Source organism: Neovison vison, chromosome 8 (assembly GCF_020171115.1).
Source record: "Neovison vison isolate M4711 chromosome 8, ASM_NN_V1, whole genome shotgun sequence".
Taxonomy (NCBI): domain Eukaryota; kingdom Metazoa; phylum Chordata; class Mammalia; order Carnivora; family Mustelidae; genus Neogale; species Neogale vison.
This window is the reverse complement of record NC_058098.1, coordinates 118,800,083-118,826,494: the sequence shown is the minus strand read 5'-3', so window position 1 is coordinate 118,826,494 and position 26,412 is coordinate 118,800,083. Positions and strand designations below refer to the sequence as shown.

Here is a 26,412-nt window from a genome sequence, read left to right as displayed (position 1 = left end):
AACAACTCAAAAAGTAAAACTGCAATTAAGATATAGATTATACAAACGTTTCAAGAATGTCCTTTGAAAGCATTTCACTTTCTAGGACACCAGTAATTATAAGAGGTACCACCAATATAACAACCATTTTCACGGGGAGGTGCGGGGGCAGGGGAGAGCCCCCACATTAAACACATACTTGGATACAAATAGCTAACGTAGATATACCAATTTCAAGAACATTAAAATGTAATGTATCCTTTTGGAAAGCTGAAAATGTTCTATTTCTGGATCTAAAGGGCAGGTTAGAGTATGTTGAATTTGTGTACATTTATCACACTGTACACTTGATTTGTATACTTTTTTACTTGATTTGTATCTACATTTAGTTCAACAAAAAAATTTATGTAACGTACCTACTCCATACACATACAGCTATCACCTGAATGAATTCTTGATCTAAATACGAAAGGTCAAAGGATAAAGCCTTTAAAAGAAAACATAGAAAAGTAACTTCATGACACTGACACAAGCAGAGATTTCATAAATGGAAACAAAAAAGCACTAACCAATTGATAAACAAGACTTTAAAATCAAGCACTTTGATTCACCAAAACACCAAGATCCTGGAAGAGCTAAGTTAGAGTTGAATATACCTGCAATGCACATAACCAACAAGACTGTAACCAGAATATGTTAAGAACTACAAATCAATATGAAAAATAAACTGCCTAACAGAAAAAGGGCAAAAGGCTTAACAGATACTTCACAAAAGCAGAAATCCAAATGGCCAGTAACATGGGGTCCCAAATATGAAAAGGCACTCAACCTCATTAGTCATCAGGAAAATAAAATTAAAACTATATGCAATACCATTATGCACCAGTCCAGAATAACTAAAAATAAAAAGTCTGACAATAATAAGTGCTGACAAAGATACAGAACAACTAGAATTCTCAAACATTGGTAGTGGGAGTGTAAATTTGTAAAAACACTTTCCAGAACTTTAGCAGAATCTACTAAAAATGACCATACCATAACCATGACTTAATAATTCTACTCTAAGGTGCATAACCAATAAAAATGGATATACATGTTCATCAGGGGAAAAAAAGTACAAAAATGTTCATTGCAGGGGCATCTGGATGGCTCAGCCAGTTAAGCATCCAACTCTTGATCTCAGCTCAAGTCTGGATCTCAGGGTCGTGAGTTCAAGCCCTGCACTGGGCTCCATGCCCGCACTAGGTATGGAGCCTGCATACATACATAAATAAATTCACTGCGGCAAAACAACCAAACATCCACCAACAGTAGAATGGGTAAGCTATGGTACATTCACATAACAGAATACAGCAATGAGAAGAAACAAACCACAACAAGTGTTAATCTCCTAAATTTAATATTGTACAGAAGAAGCTCAAATAAGATATACTTTATGATTCTATTTTATGTAGATTTCAAAACCAGACAAAACTTTTCTACTGTTAGCAGGAACACAGTAAGGGTTGGGGATTCCAGTACTGATATGTTTCTTGAGCAGGGTACTAATTAAATAAATGTGCTTATTTTGTGGAAATTCATCTAGTTGTACATTTTTCTATATGCATGTCACGATTCTATGAAAATCTTAGATAAAATGGGGACCCAGCTGGTGAATCAGGATTTCTAATCCTTTCCCATAAGCAACACTCTTCACCGATACCATACTCAGAGACTTAACTAGCAGTAGTCCTTTATCACCCCCACTGCTCTTCAGGATTGAAATAATCAATATCTTTGTCCATAGTTCCTTTATGCCAAGCACTTTAACATTCATTCATTCAAATACTTACTGAATACCTACTATGCACCTACTGTGCTGAGTACTTAAGACACAAAAAATGATCAAGACAATGTTCCTAGCTTCGAGGAGTTCCTAACCTTATAGAAGACCACACACACGGAGGCACCTGCGTGGCTCAGTCAGTCAAGCATCCAACTCTTGGTTTTGCTTCAGGTCATGAGCAGGAAGTCTGCTTGAGATTCTGTCCCTCTGTCCCTCTCCTCACTCATATGCACATTCTCTCCCTCTTTCTCTAAAATAAATAAATCTTTAAAAAAAGGAAGAAAGAAAAAGACGACGACAACCACACATACAGAAAACCAAATAAATGTACAGAGATACACACAGGACATTATGGAAGTACAAAGGAACAACAAAACATCCTGGGAGAGGTCAGGCATTGAGACAGCCTTCGTGTGGGTATGAACACCTGAGTCTTTTTAAAGGAGTGGGAATTATCCAGGCAAAGTGCATTCCAACAGAGCAAAGAGCTTGTGTAAAAGCACAGCGTATTTAAAGAAACAAGTGCAGCTGCTACATGTTGCTTAAGGGTGTTAAAAACAAGGACTGGGATGGGGTGAGAAGGAGTGGCCCAAGAGATAGAAGGATGCCAAGTCATGAAGAAATTTAGACCTTTCCAACAGGCAAGATGGGTCAATAAGATTTATGCAAAGGAATTATGTGGTCAGACAGATTATTCAGGGAGTGATATAGAGGATGAACTGAAGGAGGGTAAGGCTGGTAGAAAGAAGGCTGGTTAAGAGGCAGTTGTAACTGTCTTGACAGAAGATAGTAAGAGCCTAAAATAAAATAAAAGCTATACAAAATATAGAGAAAATACAGAGTTTAGACACATTATGCTGCTGGTCTAGAAATCGCACTTTGAAAACCACTAATCTACACTACAGGTTGGCATATTTTTCTCTAAAGGGCCAAATAATAAATATTTTAGGCTTTATGGGCTGCAGGCAGTTTCTACTACACTTCTTGGTTTATGTTTGTTTTTAAACCCTTTGAAAATTACAAACTGTTCTTAGCTAGTAGACTTGACCAAGATAAAGGCTGTAGGCTGGATCTGGGCTGTGGGCATAGTTTGCTGATCCCTGCTATACACGGGTAAAGAAGTGAGGATTAACCTTCCCAGGAGATTAATTTTCCTAAAATGCTACTTCCATATTAGTTCCCTACTCAGAAACTTCTCCCTTGGTCCTGACTGCCTACTGAGCAAGTCAAACCACTATACTGCACAGCCCTCACAGGCGTCCAGACTCTAGCACCAACCTACTCCTCCGGGCTCAAGAACTATATACTCCAGTACGAATCTTACATTCTTACTAAATTGACCTCCTTACATTATTTGCCTCTGTATTTTGTGGTTTTCCCCAATGTTCTTTTCTCCCCTCTAACCGAACTAAACATCATTCCTTCAAACCACAATTCAAATCCTACTTTGAAGTGATTCCATAATCCTCAGAACTCCTAAAAGCACTACCTCAATGGATCCAAAGTTTATTTGCTATCTTATGACTTACTTGAAATAAACTGTAAATTCTATGAGAACAAAGAACAATTTATACTTCTATCAAAGGGCTAGCATATAACAAGAGATAAATAAAAATGAAAGCATATATGTGTATATATACATAATATATACTTAAACACACACACACTTTTTTTTTTTTCCTCTGAGCTAGCTATGTAACTGAAGCAAATGTGATTTCATCCTTACTTATAACAGTAAGTGAATACTTTAATTCTATGGACATTATCTGAATGCTGTAGGAAGGATAGAATGACAATCCACAATCACATCTGTCTCTCCTATTACTCAAGTTTTCAGAGGGAAAGGCAAGTTCACTAGGGAAACAATAATAACAGGAGTAAAAGTTTTCCATTGGTCAATGTTACCAACATAGGCACACTGCGATACTATTAAGTAAGTTACTAGACCAAGTCAAAGTTTACTTAACTATTTTTACTTCATTTATTTTTTATTATTTATTATTATTTTTAAAATATAAAATAAGTTATATATTTTTTAAAATATAAAATAAGCTTTAACAACTACATTGCTTTAAATTCACCCTTTATTACTACTTAAGTTTAAAATCACACACACACACACACACACACGCCACACATGCTTTGAATTTTTTAACAATAAGTTTCTCTAGGACAATTCAAATTATCAAAATGGCATTATTGATTTCACTGAGTATTTAGGGAAAGAACATTACATTTCAAATTTTTAAGAAAATAGTCCATTTTAGGAATTGTTGAATCACTATATTTTATAGCTAAAACTAATATAACACTGTAAAAAAAAAGTTCATTTTCACTCACTACTGATAAATAGCTATGATCAGAGAATGTTTTGAGCTGGATTAAAGGATTCTTCTTATAACTGCGATTACTGAAGAAGTCTTTTCAAGTCCAAAGTGTGAGCCATACTTTATTTTACTACCCAAAAAATATTCAAGAATCTATAAAAACTCCTCCAGAATCATTTGCCCAAATTTCAAGGCAAACTACATTAAAAAGTATAAAACACTTATAGAAAGATATAGAAAAGAAAACCAAAAGAAATAAATCAAAAGATGGCCATGAAAGTGAAAACTGGGACTTGAAAACACATTGAAGAAAGCAGCTTGCTGACTTGTAACCCAGAAAAGACAATTATGCATTGATAAATTGAATATTAATAATGCACTTAATGGAGGACCAGCTCAGGAGCCAGGGACTCTTCTATTTCTCAATTTCTGTTCTGCCACTGGCTAGTACCGAGTCTTGGGCACATCCCCATATGCAGAACAAGAAAAGCTTAACTGACATTCTCGGACTGTGGGAATTGATTAAACGTTTATGAAGTACTTTAGGATGATGAAGGGAAGCCAAATGTCACTTGCTTAGTACAAAAATACAGCTACCTGTTAGGCTCGCAAATCCGATCATTAGGATTCTTTTGTGTCTACTTAACACAGCAAATCTTCAGTGAGTCAGTAAAGTGCATGTATATGGGAGTCCGTTTAGCAACTTCAGAGAAATGAATTTTCTTCCAAATCTTTGTTGTCTCACAAGCCATGTCACTACCCAACCCAGCTATGTGCAAAAGGAAACATGATCCACAGTAAAGTTAGCTCTAGTTATTGACAAGCCAACAGCAAATGACTGAACACTATTAGGAATCACAGTGTAACTTTCTTTGTTAACTTACCAGAAATGTGACTCCTGAAAGTAATCCCAGGAAACAGTCGTCCTAACAAGACGTTCGTTAAAGGGCAAGTCCCTAGACTTTCTTACATAAAGACGTCTAAAATGTTTGCAGACAGTGTCGACAGAAGGCTGAATTCGCGCAGACCCTAATCTAATTCGCTAGGTAGTTCCAGCACCTGCTCGGTGGTGAGCGACTGGAGGCTGGCGAGGCTGCTGAGCAAAGGGCTGATGCCATCTCCAGCTGCCCCTTTCCGCGAATGACAGTAACAATGAAAACACTGACAAAAGAGCTGGGAGGCCACCCCAAGCCACTGCTTGGCAATACTTCCACCCTACCCCCAACACACAGGAGCGGCACAGCCCAGAAAAGGCCCTCCTCTGCCAGACCTCGCAGGCGGAGACCTCGTCTCCCGTCTGGCAGCGTGAAAAAGTACTACCCGGCACTCCTTCCCAGGCAGCCGAGCACCTGAAAGGTGCGGGGAACGCTGCCCGTCTCCGAGCCGCCGGCGGAAGAGGGACGAGACTTCCTCGCAGGAGACGGGTGAGCGGAGCCCGCGGCGCTCACGGCCAGACCCAGAGAACCGCCCGGGTCGCGGGCGCCTCTCGCACCGCCGGCGGGGAGCAACCGCGAGCACAGGAACGCGCGTCCCTCCCGCGGATCCGGGTGGGGGAAGCCGGGCTCGGGCGCCCGGGCGAACCGTCCTCCCGGGGGTGGCAGCGCTCGGCCGCCCGCTTCCCCGGAGCCCCAGGAGGCGACAAGTAGGCTCGGGTCCGGGAGCTCCGGGAGCACATTCTGCAATCGAGCCCGGTCCCGAGGGAGGGAGCGGGCTGCCAAGGCGGCGACTCTCCCTCTCGCCCAACTCCGGGGTGAGCCGGAGGGCGTCCGGCCCCGGGCTGCCCGGCGGGATGCCACCCGGGTGGGGGAGGCGGCCAGGCCGGCCTCCGGGCCGCTCCCTCCCCACGCGGTCCTCGCGCCGCCGCGCGGGGCCGGGCCGCCGACCTCGGGCGGCCGGGCGCCGGGCCAGGCGGCGGCGGCGGGCTGACGGGCCGGCCGGCCTGGGGCCCTACCTGAGGCTGTGTACCAGCTCCCGGCGTGACTGGCTTCCCGGCAGACCACTCGGTTGGACATCTTGGTGCCTGTGCCGCCTATGGTGCACGAGGATGAATGAGGAGGCGGCGGCGGCAGGAGCGGCTCCGCGAGGGGACGAGACACCACGGGCCCAGCCCAGGAGGAGGCGGCAGCGGGGAGGGGATCAGCCCGGCCCAGGAGGAGGAGGAAGAGGAGGAGGAGGCGGCGGCCCAGGAGGAGGAGATGGCAGCCGGGGCGGTGGCGGCGGCAGCAACAATCACCACAAACTCCGGCGACCGCCGGAAGATGGGGCCCGCGGCGGCTTCACCGAAGCCCGGAAAGCCCCGGCCCCGGCCCCCGGACTCGCCGCTGCTCCCCAGCCGCGGCTGGTTCCGCCGAGCCGCCCCCACGGCCCCCTCCCCTCCCGGCTGGCCTCCCCGAGCCACCGCCGGTGACCCCACCCCCGTGACTCCGCGCCCGCCCCCTCCCCCCACCCCCCGCGGGACTCCCCGCACCCACCCCCACCCCCGGCAGGGCCCTCCTGCCCGCCCGGCCGCCGGCCCGCGGGCCCCGCCCCGCCCCGCTCCTCCTCCAGCCGCGCGGCGAGGTTAACGGCGGAAACCGGACAGGCCAGACGGCATCTGGGGTCGGGCGGCCCCGCGAGGAGGCAGCGGCGGCTGCAGCTCCGCGCACACAAAAGCCCAGGGCCGGGGCCTGAACCGGGGAAGGCAGACCCAGAGAAGAGCCAACGCTTCCTTACTCGCCACTCTAACGGGTCCTGCCCACTGAGCATGCCCAGCAGCCGCGGCCAGGCCCGCCGAGGAATCTCAACGTGCGCGCTCCGCTCTCCGGGGTTTAGCGGCAGCAGCGGCTCGGGGGGGGGCGGGGGGGCGGGAGGCAGGACGCAGCCGCAGGGCAAGCCCCCTCCCCCAGCCAACTTCCTTAAATGAAGAGCACCGAGGGCGCGCCGTTGCGGCTTTCCAAAGGGACAGTTCGTCTCTTCCTCACCCCACCTCCTCATACACACGAATCTTCAGTGGCTTCACACCCCCAAGGTCTCAATCCTAGGGATGCAAGCCTGTGGCCACGCTGGGAAGTTCATTTGTAGAAGCAGGCACATGGTAGTGTGCCTGTGGTCTCTGCAAATGCTAGTTTTTGCTTCACGGGGCCACCCTTACCACCTAATCTTGGCTTTGACACTGTAAACATTTATCTTGTTTCATTTTATACGGATGTAGGTGCATGCCTTAACTCCCTAATTAGATTCAAGCGTGATATAGCTACCCTGTTATTCTCATCTATGAAGAGGGGATAATATATTCGAGAGCTGTCCCTAGGATTACAAGAGTTAATAAATGTAGAGCCTGACAGTATGCATACAACAAACATTATTTCCAACCCTTCCTTCTCTTATAAATCCCACTATTTCACATAAGTATCAGGAATAAAGAATTACTTTAAAATTACAGAAGAATCACAGGAAAGTGGGGTATCTTGGACCTCGGAGGAAGTGGTATGAAGTAGATGATTCCAAAATTGGGAAGAAAATAAACGAAATTTGCATCTTTAATGAAAGATTTAGGGTTAAAACCATAAAATTGTTATATCTGAATTTCATACTAAACAGATCATTGGTAGAGTTCAAAGCAAATATCGGGCTGCCTAATATTCAAGTTTCCCTAGCGCCATAATATATTTATTTTTAATTTACTGTCCTGTTCCCACCCCTTCTCCCACTTTTTCAACTTTAAGCCCCAAGGATCTTGTGTGAGGTCCCAGGCCTAAAAGCTTCATCAATTACTGGAACATTTCTGACTTTCACACCTTTTCTACAGTTATTAGATTAAATATCCACCGATATGTATTTCTTTACTGATTTTTTAACCCTTTCACTTTGCCACTAACCTGCCAAAATAGCAACATGTAATGCAGAAAAAGACAAAAAGAATGTGCCAAATAGACGATTTAAAGATAACAAAAAGGCGGGTTGCCACTCTAATTCCACCATACTTTTCCCGGAGCACCAAAAATCAGTGGTAAATGATGGCATGGTAAGCTAGTAAAATTTCATCATAAATTTCAAGAAAAGGAAAATGGCCAATATGGTTGACATGGCATTGATAAGCAGTGATAGCTCTTGAAGTTAATAATTCCTGATTCTGTTTCTATGACCCAAAACAAGGAGTGGAAGGGACGCTGGATACAATGAACTTCGTATTTCATATTTCAGCTTCATATTTCAGGCTGGTCAAACTAGAAAATCAGATTTGAGTCATGACTCTGTTCCTCACCAGCTGTGATCATGGGCATCTAGTAATGTAACCTTTTCAAGCCTCAGTCTTCTCATCTGTCAAATGCAAACAGCAATATCTGACTCACAGGCTTCCTGTGAGAATCATTTTACTTAAATCATTTTAATTCACTTTACTTAAAGTGAAAATATTCTGAAAACAATTTATAAGCTGATCTTTGTTTCTTATCATTATCCTCTGCTCCTAGCAACAATCCTAGGACTCATTCCAAACTAGTAACCTAATTTAAATTTAAGCTTCCTCCCTATGAAAATGTTCTGTTGGAGGCTTCTTTCCCCAAAGGATTATTCTTACCGGTCAAACTGTTTGGCAATATGTACAATTCCCATATTATTAACAATTTCCATTATATCCACCACGGATTCGGGTTTGACAACACTCCATAAACAGTCATAGCAAAAGGTAAGATGGAATTCCTCAATAAGAGAGTCCTTATAAAGCAGACTTTAATAAGCCACCACTAGGTCCCAGAACCCAACATATATTCTAAAAAAGCATGTCCTATATTCACTGCATCAGTCTGTATTAGCAAACAACTAGCACAACCACAATATCCATCAATATGAGACTTGTTACATATCTACCCATTAGAAAGAATAAGGTGGTGCTGTATACTGGTATAGAGAGCTAAAAAAAAAAAAGGAAAAGGAAAAGGCAAATTGCAGAGCAATGTATAAAATATGCTACCATTCGTGTAAAAATAAATACTTTAAAAATATATTCCCATACACTTGCATATACACAGAATACTTCTAGGAGGAAACACAATAAATTGGTGACAGTACTTGTTTAGGTGGCTTAGGTGCAAGGGCGGATAAAAGATTTAAAATTTTGTGTATCTCTGGAATTTCATGCCACATATAGTACCTAAACACACAGACACACACACACAAAAAACATCTTTAGGCTTGATTTCTGGAATCTAAATGGCAATAGTAAATTGAACATTTTTATAATTTACTTATCCATGGCAGACAGCTTGAGGAGTCCACTAAATACTAAAAGCCCATACCCAAAAGATATTCTAGAATAAAACCACAGAGTTTTGAAAAAAAATCAAGGCTGAGAGACAAGTTTAGCATAAAGATGCTATTTTGATTTCAATTAAAACTGGTACTCTAAGAAAGACAAACACTATTATGATTTCTCTTACGTGTAGAACTTAAAAAAACAAAACGAATGAATAAACAAAAAAAAGCAGAAACAGACCCATAAACACAGACACAGAACAAACTGGATGTTGCCAGAGGGGAGTAGGGAAGGGGTGGGAGGTGCATCTTCCAGTTATGGAATGAGTAAGTCACAGGGAGGAGAGGCACAGTATAGGAAATACAGTCGATGGTATTGTAATAGCATTGTATGGTAACAGATGGTAGCTACACTTGTGAGCACAGCATAACTTACAGAGCTATTGAATCACTATGTAATAAACCTAAAACTAATGTAACATTGTGTGTCAACTACACTTCAATTAAAAAAAAAAAAAAAACTAGGAGTGCCTGGGTGGCTTAGATGGTGTTAGATGGTGAAGCGTCTCCCTTCAGCTCAGGTCAAAATCTCAAGGTCCTGGGATGAAGCCATGTCAGGCTCCCCACTCAGTGGGGAGTCTGCTTCTCCCTCTCCCTCTGCCCCTGCCTCTCCTGCTTGTGCTCTCTTTCTCACTGTCTCTCAAATAAATAAGATCTTAAAAAAAAAAAAAATAGTACTCCAATCTAGTGTTGTTTGCCCTTCCATCAGAAGCTAAGCTTATTAAGTAATATTCATCAAACTTTTAACTATGTACCTGACAATGAGCTCCCAATTTTTTAATAAATTTTGTAAAACTTTTTTCATATTTATTGTTAATATTATTTCAAATTCCCAGAAATGAAATAATAGTTAAAAGATTTTAAGGGTTTATGGGGCGCCTGGGTGGCTCAGTGGGTTAAGCCGCTGCCTTCGGCTCAGGTCATGATCTCAGAGTCCTGGGATCGAGTCCCGCATCGGGCTCTCTGCTCAGCAGGGAGCCTGCTTCCCCCTCTCTCTCTGCCTGCCTCTCTGCCTACTTGTGATTTCTCTCTGTCAAATAAATAAATAAAATCTTTAAAAAAAAAAAAAAAGATTTTAAGGGTTTTATTTTTAAAGCTGTTAAGAATTTTTTTTTTTAAAGAAAATACATATTCATTACTGCCTGGCCCCTTTATATCTGGTGACCCATTTTCCACTATTATATTACTTTCCTACTTTTTTTTTTTTACTGGTCAAACTCAGCAAAGACCAAAATGCCAAGAAAAGTGAAAGGTTAAAAGACCTAGAATGCTCTCAATATATCCCATCATTATTACTTCTGTCCATCTTTTTTAGCTACCTTATTCAAGGATAGACTCTTGAAAGAAATATGTTGAAACTATTCACTTAGCTCCCCTAAATTAATGGAGATCCACATAATGCAAAACACTCATTTCAGGGGCGCCTGGGTGGCTCAGTGGGTTGGGCCGCTGCCTTCAGCTCGGGTCATGATCTCAGGGTCCTGGGATGGAGTCCCGCATCGGGCTCTCTGCTCAGCGGGGAGCCTGAATCCCTCTCTCTCTCTCTCTGCCTGCCTCTCTGCCTACTTGTGATCTCTGTCAAATAAATAAAATCTTTAAAAAAAAAACACACACACACTCATTTCATATCCCAGAAGACTAATTTAAATGTAGAGATTTTTAAATAAATAGATTCTCAGTGATAGCCATTTGCAGCTTTCAACTTGGTCCCTTATTTCTACAGTGTGATATATGTATCAGGCCTCCCAATTTGTTAATGCCTTTTTGGAATCCAGTCCAGAAAAATACCTGGCTATAATATTTTATACTACCCCTACAACCATTCTATCATGTTTCTAACAGGAAGTTATCAATCTTAAAATCACACTATACCTTCTCCTAAATGAAATTTAAGCAAAGGTTCAATATTCTTCCCATAGGATCATCAGAATTAAGTAAACAATGCTGTCATTCTATACAAACCATTTTTCTTTTTTTCAGTTCAAGGTCTCCATTTCCCCTATGAATCTATGCCTGACTTGCTCTACTGGTCCTCCCACTTACCTACCTACCAATGTAATTCAAGAATTCACTCTATAGGGGCACCTGGGTGTTCAGTGGGTTAAGCCTCTGCCTTCCGCTCAGGTCCTGATCTCAGGGTCCTGGGATTGAGCCCCACATGGAGCCCTGCATCCCATCAGGCTCTCTGCTCAGCAGGGAGTCTGTTTCCCTCTCTCTCTGCCTGCCTCTCTGCCTACTTGTCATCTCTGTCAAAAAAAAAAAAAATTCACTCATAACATATAGGTTTTTCTACTCTATTTCTGTATTTGTTTACTAAACAATAACCTATCCATTAAGCGTTCAAAGGTAGGAATGGTTTCTATAATACAATTGCCAGCTACATGTAAAATACATCATCAAAGTATAGAGAAACTTGCTTAACTCGTTCCTATTTCATCAACTCACAGGAGTAAGTGATGTTCTCCATTCCCATGGTAAAATAAGGTTGAACTCTTGAAGCTTATAGACTACACTTTTTAGGAAATTCTCACATGATTGCAGGCTCCTCCCCAGGTTTGTGTGCATAACTAACACAGGTCAATAGTGTTCTCCATGGGCGCCTGGGTGGCTCAGTGGGTTAAGCCGCTGCCTTCGGCTCAGGTCATGATCTCAGGGTCCTGGGATCGAGTCCCGCATCGGGCTCTCTGCTCAGCGGGGAGCCTGCTTCCCTCTCCCTCTCTCTGCCTGCCTCTCCGTCTACTTGTGATTTCTCTCTGTCAAATAAATAAATAAAATCTTTAAAAAAAAAAATAGTGTTCTCCAGCTAACTTAGACCAGTTGCACTAGGTACTACCATTACATAATTTAATTAAATATTACATAAACCAATGAAATAAAAACACACAATGCAAAAGGTGTACAAAAAATTAGGTGGAATGCTTTGGAAAGATTAAGTTAAAAACTGTCAAATCAGAAGCAGGTAAGAAGAGTGAAGGCTGGAGAAAAAAATCATTAAAAAAAGCATTAGATTCTATAAATTACTGCTCAAATGTCTAAAAGCATACTCTACTCTCAAAACCCCTGATACTAAATGTGCAGACCATACACTACAGGAGTGGTTTGAGGAAGAAAAATGATACAGAATTCCAATCTGAGAACCCAATCACAGAGAAAAGATTGGAAAAGAAATATTAACAAGTTAATATAGATTATTATGTTTAAGTTTAAAAAAGAAACTGTTCAATGTCATTTATGATTTCCTACCATGACTCACTTTTTCATTTACCAACTAGATATAAGGGTTTCTACTATACACACACAAGAGGATACTGATTTTCCCCCAAAAGAAAAATTCTAAGCACACCTGAGAGCATTAGAGCAGAGGGTAATATAGCATTAAGGGAAAGTAGCATTAAACTGGGTTTGAATCCCTGCCCCAAACTTATTTCCCCTATAACCTTGAGCAAGTTAACTAAATCTCATTTTTCTCATCTAAAAATGAGGTATTAAAATTAAACCTACCTCACAGGGTTTGGCAGATTTACAATTCATGTATTTAGCATGGTGCCTGGCACATGATAAGGGCTTGGTTAAGTAGCATGTGCACTGCCAGCAAAAGATATGTCTATTCTCAGCTGTTACTTTAAAAAGTATCAATTTCAAGATTGAGTAATTTAAGCCCCAACTCAAAGATAACACTAGAAGTAATGTAGCACTAGGCAGAGTACTGCATTACTTCTAAATGGTCTTCACCAGAGGTTCTATCAGAATGCCTTGAAGAGTTTTTGTCAAATTCAGAAGCCAGGCTCTATCACAATTTAATCAGGTTCTCCAGGGCTATTTATATATGAAATATATTTGAGAAGTTCCCAAGTGGCTCTGATGTAAATCACAGATGAAGAACTGCTGTAAGATGGTAAAATTATTGATGCTTTAATAAAAAATTACCCAATTAGTACTTAATCAAATGTTAAAATACCACAAAAAAGACTTGGGCAGATTAATGTAGGAAGTTAACCAAATAACCAAAATGTATCAGATAGAATTAATATTTGCAGAAACTACTACATAAGCAAGAGATCCCAATCTTCGCACATTTTTCCTATGCAAATTATACACATCTGCAAGTTTAAACCAAAACCATGTCACCTCGCCCCAAATGTCACTCCTACTGAAATAAGCTTTTCCGGTATTAAACTTAAGACATACCTCATTAGCATAGCTCGTACCTCAACTTTGTTTTCACATGTTTAGCTTGGACACACATCTTTAATGTGCTTCCAAAGCAGGGTTTCTTTTTCTTTTCTTTAAGAAAACTCTATGCCCAGTGTGAGCCTTGAACTCATGATCCTGAGATCAAGAGTTGCCTGCTACCAACTGAGCCAGCCAGGTGCTCCCAAGGCAGGCTATCTCAACCTTTGCATGAATTGATATTTTGAACTGGATAATTCTTGTGGATGGAGGGGCATGCAGGCTGGCCTGTGTATTGTGAAATATTTAGCAGCATTCCTGGCCATTACCCACTAGATGCCAGTAGAACTCCACCTTACTTGAGCAGTGACAACCAAAATGTTTCTAGACACAGACAAATGTGCTCTGGAGTGAGAAGGCAAAGTCATTCCCCGCTGAGAACTACTTCCCTTAATATTCTTCCTGCCTGGCTTTCTTCAGTTTTCTTTTTCCAGAGCTAATGAATTATTTCATACAGGACAAAGTAAGGAGACCCCCAAAAGAGGACTGGCTGGTGTTTTTTATTGCCAAAAGCAGCAAGGAAGTGAACTCACACAAGTACTTCTCACGTGGCTCTCTATCAGCAACACACTGGCAGAACTGGGTTTGAATGCCATTCAAGCACTTACCAGCAGTGTGGTCTTGAGCAAGTCACTTAATCTCTCCCAATGTTTCCTCATCTGCAAAATGGGAATAACAATATCTGCTTTGTAGAGTTGCTATATTAAAGATAATTTAAGTAAAATAGTACTTATGCCTGATACACAGAATTGTAATAAAAGACAGCTATTACTATATTACTACCACAAAGGTTTATAGCAACGAAGGATATTGCACAACCTCCACAACCTCCGCAATACTCCAACTTCACTGTGATGTTAAAAACTGAAGATGCCAGGCGCCTGGGTGGCTCAGTGGGTTAAGCCGCTGCCTTCGGCTCAGGTCATGATCTCAGGGTCCTGGGATCGAGTCCCGCATCGGGCTCTCTGCTCAGCTGGGAGCCTGCTTCCTCCTCTCTCTGCCTGCCTCTCTGCCTACTTGTAATCTCTCTCTGTCAAATAAATAAATAAAATCTTTAAAAAAAAAATAAAAAAAATTTAAAAAAAAAAAAAAAAAAAAAAAAACTGAAGATGCCTAGATCCCACCCTCTAAGAGGTCCAAGGATAACGCTGAGAAAAACTGGCTGAGCTTTTCTTTAGGTTGAACTTGACCCTGGTGTACATTCATGCTGTAAAACTCGGCAGCATTCTAAGACCCAAGAAAGAAGCAATTCATGAAAATAACTGAACCGTATAAAATATTTCTCATATAAAACAAAAACTACTTTCAAATAGTGACGTTTTAACAGTTTATTTTGAAGGTCATTTAAAAACAAAGTTAAAGACAATCTGAGAAAAAATTGCACAGAATATACTCATTAAATAAGTATGGTGATTAAATCAAAATAAGGAATATATGTTTTCTTCTGCAATTCCGGAAATAAGTTCTGTTGTCCTGACGGTTCTTATACTTCCAAAAAGGGGGAAAAATCATGGCAATTAAAGCTGCCTCTTAATCATGTAAATCTACAGTAGAAATCAAAATTTTCTGTTCTTCCCAGTAAGTCAGTTTCGATCTTCAAACTGTGCCTTGTTTTTTAAAAGATAGGATGCTAGAAATTCAATGGGATTTGGTGGTCTGTAAGGGAAAAGAAATCCAAAGTTTAGAAATTTATATTCTAAGCATATTAATTTAAATGTACTGTTCCATAACAAAAACACATCTTTTTCAGCTTAATTTTCATTTTACTTTCAAAGGCCATTTGTGATAAATATGGTGAATGAAATATGCAAGTAAATCAGTCAACAACATAGTGAAAAGAAACTGAAAGTTTTGTTATGGTTTAAATCTGGTTATAACACAATTCTAAAACACAAGTTTCAAAAATGTAATTTTTGGCAATGGGATGACAATTACGCAGGGGGGATAATGACTTAAAGGGGTCATGAGGGAGAATTCTGGGATCCTGACAGTATACAGTTTCTTGATCTAAGTCCAAGTTATGTGGCTACATTTGGATTCTGAAAACTCATCAAACTGTACACCTACGATACGCACAATTTTTCCTGAAGGTATTACCTTTCAATAAGAGTACAAAAACAATATAGGAAAATGGCTATAGCATCACTGAGACAAGTGGATGAACCCCCAAAAACTAATCAAAGGATTCAATATTCATTTGGACAAAAAAGGACTGGTGTGTTTCTTTTTAAAAAGGCACCTCTCAGGATGCCTAGGTGGCTCGGTTGGTTTCAGTCCAGGTCATGATCCTGGGATCCTGGAATCAAGCCCCATATAGGGCTCCTTGCTCAGCAGGGAGCCTGCTTCTCCCTCTGTCTGCCACTCCCCCTGCTTGTGCCCTCTCTCTCTGACAAGTAAATAAAATCTTTTTAAAAAAGAAACAAAGTCACCTCTATTTTACTTCAAATACTTAAATCAATAGTAGTTCTAATACTGCTACCACACAGTGCAACTGAGAAGTTAAACCTATTTTAAAATTATGTGGTAAGGGCATCTGGGTGACTCAGTTAAGCTGTTAAGCATCTGCCTTTGGCTCAAGTCATGATTCCAGGGTCCTGGTCTCTGGTCCACAGAAGTCTGCTTCTCCCTTACCCTCTGCCTACTGCTCTGCTTACTTGTGCTCCGTCAAATAAATAAATAAAATCTTTAAAAGAAATTAAGTGGTGGGAGAATGGGGAATTGGAGGAAGGCGCTCAAAGGTACACACTTCCAGTTACAAGATGAATAAATATCAGGGCTGTGATGTACAACACAATGAGCACAGCTAACACTGCTGTGGGATAGAGAACAAAGTTGTTAAGGGGAGTACCTAACAGTTCGCATCACAAGAATTTCTTTTTTTTTTTTTCTTTTTATTGCATCTATCTGAGATGGTGGATGTTAACTAAACCCACTGTGGAATCATTTCATAATATATGTAAATCAAACCACTATTCTATATGCTTTAGGCTTATACAGTGATATATATTAATTATTTCTCAATAAAACCAGGAAAAAATGTTAACAAAAAATATATTTCATATTATTACTTTTCCTTAAAGTATTCTTGCTAAGAAAACAAGTCAAAAGACAAAAAGTTGGGGGAATCAGCTATTTAAAATCCTACTATGAAAAGGCATATTTAGGATTAATTTACAATGATCTCAAAATATTCCCTTAGATTTTAAACAGTCTTTTGAACCACCTAGACATAAACAATTTTTCACACATTTGTAATTAATTTCATGAATAATTTTGCCAGAATTCCTTACTTAAAAAGTGTATTTACCAATAGCATGTTACTTAAAAACTTCAAATTTTTCCTTCTAGCATTTAAAGCAGTATTTATAATCCCCCTCTATCAACCTTCTGTAAATAAAGAATAAAAATATATATAAAAGATACCCTATTTTAATTAACAGTATTAGAGCCAAGACATATCCTGCAGTCATAAACAAATCCTATTTTATACACATAACCAACTTACGAAAACATTTTTCTTACTGGATTTGCTTATACAAAAAGAACTAAGGTAGGATTACAAGGAAAAAACATGTACAGAAAAAACTTGTGATGCTGCTAACAAAGAAATATAAATCAAAATAGCTTGGAAAGACAAGTTTATAATAACAATCATGCTGCTGAGGTTATAATAGTGGAAGAAATTTGAGGACAAACTTTTGGACAGAAAAGTGATTTTATGTGTCAAACACTTAATAGTCATGTTCCTCAAACTAGCAAATCAACTCTTGTAAATTTATCATAAGAAAGTAATTAGGAGCACCTGGGCGGCTCAGTCATTAAGCATCTAACTTCCCCTCCCACTTGGGTCATGATCACCAGCCCTGGGACAGAGCCCCACATCAGGATCCCTACTGGTAGGGGAGGGGGGCGGGACTGGAAGCCTGCTCTTCCTCTCCTACTCCCCCTGCTTATATTCCCTCTCTCACTGTGTCTCTGTCAAATAAATAAATAAAATCTTAAATTTAAAAAAAGAAAGAAGTAATTAAACAGGGATGCCTGGGTGGCTCAGTTATGTGTCTGCCTTCAGTTCAGGTCATAATCCCAGGGTCCTACTCAGTGGGGAGGGAGCCTGATTCTCCCTCTACTTCTGTCCCTCCTCCCACCTCTTGCTCTCTTAAGCATGCTCTCAAAGAAATAAAATCTTAAAAGAAAAATTAAATAAAGGCAAAAGAAGCATTAAAACATATAAAGTGCCTGCTGATTTACATTAACAAAGAAAATTGGACCTACGTGTTCTACAATGAGAAAATGGCTAAGTTAATTGCAGTATTGTTATAATAACATCACAAAGGCTATGCAGAGATAAGGAAAAAGTTTTAAGTCATAATATTAAGCAAAAAGAACACATATAATTACATGTATACCATGATTCCAAAGCTTTACAAATAGACATATGATCCAACACTAGTAGAGATAAATCAAAGTGTCTGAACTAATGAGATTATGGCTGACTTATTTTTAATTCTAACATCCATAAATTTCTTCTATTTTAAAACTAACACTACTAATGATATTCCTTTTTTTCTCTTTTTTTTTAAACTAATGATATTTCAATTGGGGAAGTCTTTATTTAGCTTTCTCTGGTAACTCCATTTGCAGACAGTATCATCTTACCTTTCTTTCGCAAGCACAGCAAGTCCCTGTAATAAAATAGGCACAACTGTCTGATCCAGGTAGGCACGAGTTGGCAAAGACTGGAGATCCACTTTCTGTTTTGATGACTTTTCTGCATTAATCTTCTCATTGTCTACTATCCTCTAGTGGATTCAAAAAACAAGCATGTATATTACAAATAACTAGATTATTCTGAGCGCTAAACAAAAATTAATGGACATATGACACTAATAAAAAAGGCAAATCAATGACTAGAAAGCTGATACTGAACAGCAAATCTCAAATAAAATCAGACCCGTTTCTAAATTCCATTTAAACTTTTCCTCTCTGAAGGCAATACAGTATCTCATTCTTTTATTTACTTACTTTAACTAAGTAGGCTCCATACCCAATGTGGGGCTTGAACTCAGGAGCCTGAGATCAAGCACTGCACATGCTATGGACTGAGTAAGCCACACATTCCTGTATCTCCACATACTACTCCTTCTCCCTTTCCTTTTGCCTGTTTAGGAGTAAATACAAGTACTTTCTTTTTTTTATAAGAATACCTTCTTACACTATGCTTCAAAAAATTGGGATAGGACACTAAGTAGCACTGAATCACTGAGAAAGCTAGACCTGTTTCAATTCTTTCATTACAGACAGTATCAAGGACAAGACTCACTTTGGCATTGATAGGTCTGTAACACTTCTGTAACATTTGCTAAACTCTCTTAACCCAGAGAACAGGCAGAGCTTTCCAATGGCAATAGAATATACGTAAAATTTATTACCACCATTTTGTATTCAGTTTTCATTTTTATGATTATCCTCTATCAAAATGAAAATGTTTTTCCATTTGTTTCTTTACAGAAATGCCTTCATGATTCTTTTTTAAAGATTTTATTTATTTATTTGACAGATAGAGACCACCAGTAGGCAGAGAGGCAGGCAGAGAGAGGGGGAAGCAGGCTCCCTGCTGAGCAGAGAGCCCAATGCTGGGCTCAATCCCAGGGCCCGAGATCATGACCTGAGCCAAAGGCAGAGCTTTAACCCACTGAGCCACCCAGGTGCCCCAACCTTCGTAATTTTGAAAAGTGAAGAGAATTAGGGCACTTGGGTGGCTCAGTGGGTTAAGTTTCTGCCTTCAGCTCAGGTCATGATCTCAGGGTCCTGGGATCAGCCCAGCATTGGGCTCCCTGCTCAGCAGGGAGCCTGGTGGTCTCTGTTTGTCAAATAAATAAATAAAATCTCTGCTCAGTGGAGAGCCTAGATCCCCCTTTCTGCCTACTTGTGATCTCTCTGTCTGTCAAATAAATAAATAAAATCTTTTTTAAAAATACACAGAATAAATAAAAGTGAAAAGAATCAAGAAAAATATTAAGTAAATGATAGCCAAAAAATAGGGGAAATTACTAATCTGGAAAAGATCACTAATGTGATACTTAAATGATGTTTAAGAAACAACTTATAATTTCTACTCCTAAGGAATCAATCCCCACAATTTAGGTCTTTGACATAGATTCATCTGACACTAAGAACATCAAAAACTGCTTTATTGAAAAACTTCACATTCTTTTACAAATTGACCATTTTAGAAACTTAGAAATAAGAGCCTATCTAAAAGGCAAAACACTGGGGCACCTGGGTGGCTCAGTGAATTAAAGCCTCTGCCTTCGGCTCAGGTCATGATCCCAGGGTCCTGGGATGGAGCCCCACATCGGGCTCTCTGCTCCGCAGGGAGCCTGCTTCCTCCTCTCTGCCTGCCTCTCTGCCTACTTGTGATCTCTGTCTGTCAAATAAATAAATAAATTTTTTAAATAATAAATAAAAGGCAAAACATTATTAAGAACATTTTCATTTAAATGAACTTCTGGGGGCACATGAGTGGCTCGGTCAGCTAAGCGTCTGCCTTCGACTCAGGTCATGGTCCTAAGGTCCTGGGATCAAGCCTCACATCAGACTCCCTGCCTCAGCAGGAAGCCTACTTCTCCCTCTCTCTCTGACCCTCCCCTAGCTTGTGCTCACTCTCTCTCTCTCTCTCAAATGAATAAATTTTTAAAAATAAAATAAAATAAATGAAATTTTGGGGCACCTGGCTCAGTTGGTAGAGCGTGCAGTCTTGATCTCAGGGTGTGGGCTCGAGCTCAATATTGGGTATAGAGATTACTTAACAATAAAATCATTTAAAAAAAAACTCAACTTTAACTTCAATCATACTCAAACTGGAAATAAATGAGTCAACAACAACAAAAAAGAAAACATTTTCTAGACTTAGTTTTTTAGACAATTTTATTTTGTAAAAAACAAAAAAAAAACTTTAATCATATACCCAAAATATATATATATAGACCATGGTTTCCAAAGATAGTTCCCAAAACTATGCCAACCAACTATTCTAATTTTGCTCATTTTCCATCTTTTTTGAGATTTATAATATTTAAGACAATAATGTTCTATACCTAACTAATGGTAAAACAGTTATTTATTTGCTCATGGATTAAGAAATTTATTGTTCCTTGGTAAATCTTAACAGATAATACTCATATACAACAAAAAACTAACCATTTACATGATATTCCAATGCCTTCAATAAGAAACAGCAACACCTGAACAATTCCTATAGATTTTATAATAAACCTCCTGACCAAATCCTCTCAATTTTTCAAATATTTAATATCTACTATGTGCCTACTGCCATGATTAATTTTAGTTGAGCCCAAATCCTGAATTAATCTAAAAATATATATATCTAAATTAACACCCCCCAAAAGGTAAAAGGTGTTAACGGTATACAACAATAATCACAAAAATGGGAAAAAAATAAGGGGAGCCCTAGGATTGTCCCAGCTTACTGCTTCCCACCTCAAAAACTTATAAGATGCTTCCTGCCTAGAAAACTGATAGGATGCAAAGAAAACTTATAGAACCAAAGCAGAGCCCAGAAGTCTCCCTGAGATGAGAAGCCAGACTTAAAACTTCAGGGAGATCAAAACAACTAGATCTTAAAAAAACTAGAATTTTTAGGACAAAGTATTGCAAAGTGCATGGAGAGGAGAGAGATGTGCAGAAAGAGACTAAACAGATTGCGTAGCAATCTTCAAGTGAATACTTATCAGGGTATGCATAACAGTAAACTACGCAAGGCCAAGGAAAAAAACACCTAGAATGAGCGGGAGACATAATCCCTACAGCTCATCCAAGGCCAGGAATAGTTCATGTTCCTGTGACCCAAAACTGGAAAACTGTAATACATGAAACACTGGGGGAAATGAAAGAGGAAGATATTACGCCTAAATTAAAGGTTGGTCTTGTTCTACCTAACAAAGCTTAAAGCAAACCTCAAAAGAATCAAACTGTTCCTCAGTAACTTAAGTGTGTCCTAGGACGACAAAGCTCACGAATGTCTGAAGGAGGGGGGCTGGGTGGCTCAGCCAGGTGAGCGACTTGCCTTACAGCTCAGGTCATGATCCTGGAGTCCCAGGATTCTGTCCCAAGTCAGGCTCCCTGTTGGGTGGAAAATCTGCTTCTCCCTCCGACCCTCCCCGTTCTGCTCTCACTTTCTCTCTCAAATTAAAAAAAAAAAAAAAAAAAAAAACTTAAAAAAAAAAAGTTTGAAGGATTACAAAAATAAAAACAACCAGTACACAACAAGGTAAAATGCACAATGTCCAGCCTCCAATAAGAAATCACCATGCAGGCAAAGAAGCAGGATATATTACCCATAATGAGGGAAAAATTCAACCTACAGAAATAGACCCAGAAATGATACAGATGATAGAACAGGCAGTGCTATTAACCAGTTATTATAACATCTTCCACACCTTCAAGAAGGGAGAAAAAAAATAAGTAAATCAAGCTTAAAGAGTACTTTTGAAGAAATAATGGCTGAAATTTTTCCAAATTTCATGAAATCTCTAAAGCCACCGATCCAAGAAACTCGCTGAATCCTAAGCACAACACGCATATTTTTATTTAAAAACTAAACTAATTAATTAATTAATTAATTAAAAATAAAAATTACACAAAGACATATCATATTGAATCATTTAAACCTCATAATAAAATCATAAAAGCACCAAAAGAATACACTTTAAATATGTAGAAGCAAAGAAAAGAGTGATTGCAGATATCCTGTCAGAAACAATGTCAGCCGAAAAGACAGTGGAGCAAATCTATACCTAGCAAAAATATCTCAGCAATGAAGACCAAAAAAAAAAGGACAAAATAATGATTTTTCAGACATTCAGAAGTTTGAAGAATTCCTTACCAGCAGACCAGTAGACCTACACTACAAGAAATGTTAAAAGCAGCCCTTAAGGCAGAAGGAAATCTGGATCTACACAAAAGAATGAAGAGTCAAGGGGCACTTGGGCAGCTCAGTCAGTTAAGCATCTGCCTTTGGCTGAGGTCATGATCCTGGGTTCCCAGGATTGAGCCCCACATTCAGCTCCCTCTCAGAAGAGAGCCTCCTTCTCCCTCTCCCACCACCTGCTTGAGCATGCTCTTCCATTGTCTCAAATAAATAAAATCTTAATTTAAAAAAAAAAGGAAGAGGGGCGCCTGGGTGGCTCAGTAGGTTAACCCTCTGCCTTCAGCTCCGGTCATGATAGGGTCCTAGACTCGAGCCCCGCATCAGGCTCCCATCAGCTCCCTCAGCAGGGAGCCTGCTTCCTCCTCTCTCTCTGCCTGCCTCTCTGCCTACTTGTGATCTTGAAGAGTCAAGATGGCAAATATGGTAAAAGGTACATATGTGGGTAACTGCGAAATATTCCTTTCTCTTACTGTTTAAATCTCTTTTAAGATAATTAACTTTTTATTTTTCTTTAAAAGGTTAATTACAGGATTTATAACATAAATGGAAGTAAAATATGTAACAGCAGCACAAAGGCCAGTTGAGAGGAAAATGGGAGAATACTGTTGCATGATTTTGGTTTGATCTTTTTTCTTTTTTCTTTTTAAGATTTATTTATTTAAGAGAGAGAGAGAGAGAACAAGCAGAAGGAAGGACAGAGAAAGAGAATCTTTCAAGCTCCTGCTGAGCTAGGAGCCTGACTGGGGGCTGGATCCCCCAACTCAAGAAATCATGACCTAAGCTGAAACCAAGAGTCCAACGCTCAACCGACTGGGCCACCCAGGCACCCTTTTTGTAAGGTTTTTGTACTATACACAAAATGAAATAATACCACTTGAAGGTAAATTGTGAAGTTAGACTTGCATGCTATAAACCGTAAAGCAAGCACCTAAAAAGAAATTATAACATATAAGCCAATAAAGGAAATAAAACAGACTAAGAGAAAAATTAGCAGCAGCTAAAGACTAGCGGTTTCCAGACTTTCAAATACTGCAACAAATTAAAGATTACACAATGAACAAAGGGACTAACATAGGAATGTTTACACTATTTTGCCAAGTAAAAACTTACCAATAAATAAACTCTTATTTTACTACCATTAATTCATAAAGAACGGGCATTTTAAAATTACAGAAGCAGAAGACTGATCACCAAACAATGTATCATTATCAAACACTCCCTTGCTCTCACCTTTTTTCTCACTTTACCAGGGAAACTGGTCTGAGGACCTGAGAGAAAGACTCTCAGAATCACTGCTCTAATGTATCATGACTCTGCCTTCATATACAAGCACCATCAAGAAAAGACTGCTGATGGGGCGCCTGGATGGCTCAGTTTTTAAGCATCTGCCTTCAGTTTAGGTCATGATCCCAGAGTACAGGGATGGAGCCCCAAGTCAGGCTCCCCGCTGGGTGGGAAGCCTGCTTCTCCCTCTCCCACTCCCCTTGCTTGTGTTCCCCCTATCACTGTCTTTCTGCCAAATAAATAAAATCTTTTAAAAATAAAAAAATAATAAAAAGTTTTTAAAAAAAGACTGCTGATGTCTATAAAGAAGTTTCTTAAATGAACAGAACACAAAGTGGTGTAGAGGATCTTCACCAGGTTCAATTAAAGATTACATTATGAAAAGAAGTTCTCTTCTTAATACTGATATCAAATGCAGAAACATTCCTAGCAATTTCATAAGGCACAGAGTGGTCATTCCACATGCCAGGGAACTCAAGATCATCAACACAATTTAATTGTACCTCAAAAATGTCTGTGTTTAACACACAGCCCTCCACTCACTTTGTGGTGTCCTTACACAAGTTAATCAACTTCTCTGAGCTTTACAGGACTGAAAATATAAAAAAATACTTAGCAGTGTGCCTGGCACACAGTAAAAGTAAAGAAATGTCAGCAGCTGTTACTATCATTACTCTGCTTGGTAATATTCATGCTCACATTTATCCAAACTTAATCACTGGCAATGTCTTCTCCCCTGGCCCCCCAGTAAAACACACATATCCCCCGGAAACCTATTTTCCGAACCAATTCCACCCAGCTTTGGCTACTTCATTTGTCCTAGCATTTATTCATTCATTTTCAAAAAAACTTCTACTTTTAAACAACAACCTCCTGGCACTTATATGAAAAAGCTCTAAGAAAATATACCTCCTTTTTATGTTTTTCACATGAATTCTTTGAGTTCAGACATAACTACGTAAGGCAAGAACATTGTCTATTACGTGTTACACCTTCCAATGGCATCTACTACTGAACGCAAAGAAATCAACATTTATTAAATGTTGACTCCACCAGCACACTATTCTACTACAAAGACAATGGGTGCAATTTTAATGTGCAGTTTTTCTTTTTTTAAAAAAAAAAGATTTTATTTATTTATTTGACAGACAGAGATCACAAGTAGGCTGAGAGGCAGGCAGAGAGAGCGAGAGGTGGAAGCAGGCTCCCCGCTGAGCAGAGAGCCCGACGCGGGGCTCAATCCCAGGACCCTGGGATCATGACCGGAGCCAAATGCAGAGGCTTTAACCCACTGAGCCACTCCAGAGCCCCTAATGTGCAGTTTTTCGAAAGCATATTCCAACAGAATCATTAATACCCACCATGGAAAACGACTGTGCCATTAGTAATGCATGTTCGTTTCTTTATATCATTTTCAAAAGTTCAACCTCTTGACTCAAAACTGATTTGAACGTCCGTTTACCACGAAGTATTAGCACCGCTAACAAAACAGGCTACCCATAATTTGATACTATTTAGTTCATGCTGATAAAGTTTTCCCTTGTGCAAAGCAACCCAGTAAAAATGGATCCCAAGTTTTCTCCAGCTCATAAGAGACGTTCAGATACGGCATAAGACCCGGGCGAATTACCTCGACATTGTCTGTGAGACCGTACTCAGAGTGAGGGTTTTCTGCAACCTAGAAAACAAAACACGGGTCACTGAGACGTGAGCCACCCCTTCACGCTACACACCGCCACCCTGAAGCCAGGGCCTCCCGGTACCTGAGTCTGTCCTTCCAGCATCTGCTCTGGCTCCATGGCGGACCCTGCAAGTCACAATCCCCGGAAACCAGTCTTGGAAAACAAGAAGAACCGTGAGTTACCCGGGAGATTTCAACACGAAGATGCCAGGATGGAGTCCAGCCCAGCTCCCGACCCCGCCCCTCACCCCCACCTGGGCGCGGGAGCACCCGGAGCAGTAGAGGAGCAAGGTGGGACAGTCCAACACAGGGCGCCCGCATCAGGTCCGGAAGCTCCGCAGCTGTCCCAAGAACCTAGAAGAGGTGGAAAAGGTGGGGGGAAGGGAGCTGATTACCCGCGCCCAAGCCGCTGGTTCTTAAGAGCGCTGCACCGCTCCACCAACTCCCAGCACAAACCGCTTCAGCCGTAAGTGACGGATGTCGCACAACCGCCGCGCCTGCGCAGAACTTCCCGGCGGGCCTGGGTGGGGAAGTACTGGGTACTGTGCTGAGTCTACTTTTCCCTGTGTGGTGGACAGAGTGGCAAAAATCTGACCCCAGCGGTTGCGGGAGGCTAGTTCTTTAACCTGCCTATCCCAGGCGAGCAACACCCCAGCTGCAGACGCAGTGACCACCGCAGCTCTCAGGGGTTCGGCCCGCGAATCTCTTAGTGCTGCCTGAAGTCTTCCGCGGAAGCTCTTCAGCGTGGAAGCGAAATCATTCATCCACAGGGTGATTCTTACAAAAAAATCAGACCTAAGCTAAACAGTCTACGAAGGAATGTCAGTGTTTTATTCTAAAAAGG

At 40.5% G+C, this 26,412-nt stretch overlaps 2 protein-coding genes across 4 annotated transcripts in view; both read right to left on the bottom strand.

Moving 5' to 3' along the window:
- MEMO1 (mediator of cell motility 1) overlaps positions 1 to 6,891 on the bottom strand; it is a 115,693-nt gene extending 108,802 nt beyond the window's left edge. Inside the window, exons 1-2 of one of the 2 annotated variants that reach the window (XM_044261819.1) lie at positions 6,603 to 6,891; positions 6,083 to 6,160 (exon numbers count right to left, since the gene is read on the bottom strand). In XM_044261819.1, coding sequence (XP_044117754.1) covers positions 6,083 to 6,160; positions 6,603 to 6,876 — 352 coding nt within the window. In that variant the 5' untranslated portion in view covers positions 6,877 to 6,891. Of the gene's footprint in view, positions 1 to 6,082; positions 6,404 to 6,602 lie in introns of those variants that run through there. The other variant, XM_044261818.1, reaches the window with a different exon arrangement.
- An 8,075-nt stretch (positions 6,892 to 14,966) lies between these two features.
- On the bottom strand, positions 14,967 to 26,035 carry DPY30 (dpy-30 histone methyltransferase complex regulatory subunit). Of its 2 annotated transcripts, none has more exons than XM_044261816.1 (5): positions 25,964 to 26,035; positions 25,651 to 25,722; positions 25,518 to 25,565; positions 18,310 to 18,452; positions 14,967 to 15,309 (listed from the first exon to the last, which is right to left on the bottom strand). In XM_044261816.1, the coding sequence occupies exons 2-5, from the start codon at positions 25,684 to 25,686 to the stop codon at positions 15,237 to 15,239; spliced, it is 300 nt and encodes a 99-aa protein (XP_044117751.1). In that variant the 5' UTR covers positions 25,687 to 25,722; positions 25,964 to 26,035; the 3' UTR covers positions 14,967 to 15,236. The 2 variants fall into 2 exon arrangements, with proteins under 2 accessions (XP_044117751.1, XP_044117750.1); XM_044261815.1 differs by having other exon boundaries at positions 25,823 to 26,022.
- Positions 26,036 to 26,412: the final 377 nt, after the last annotated feature.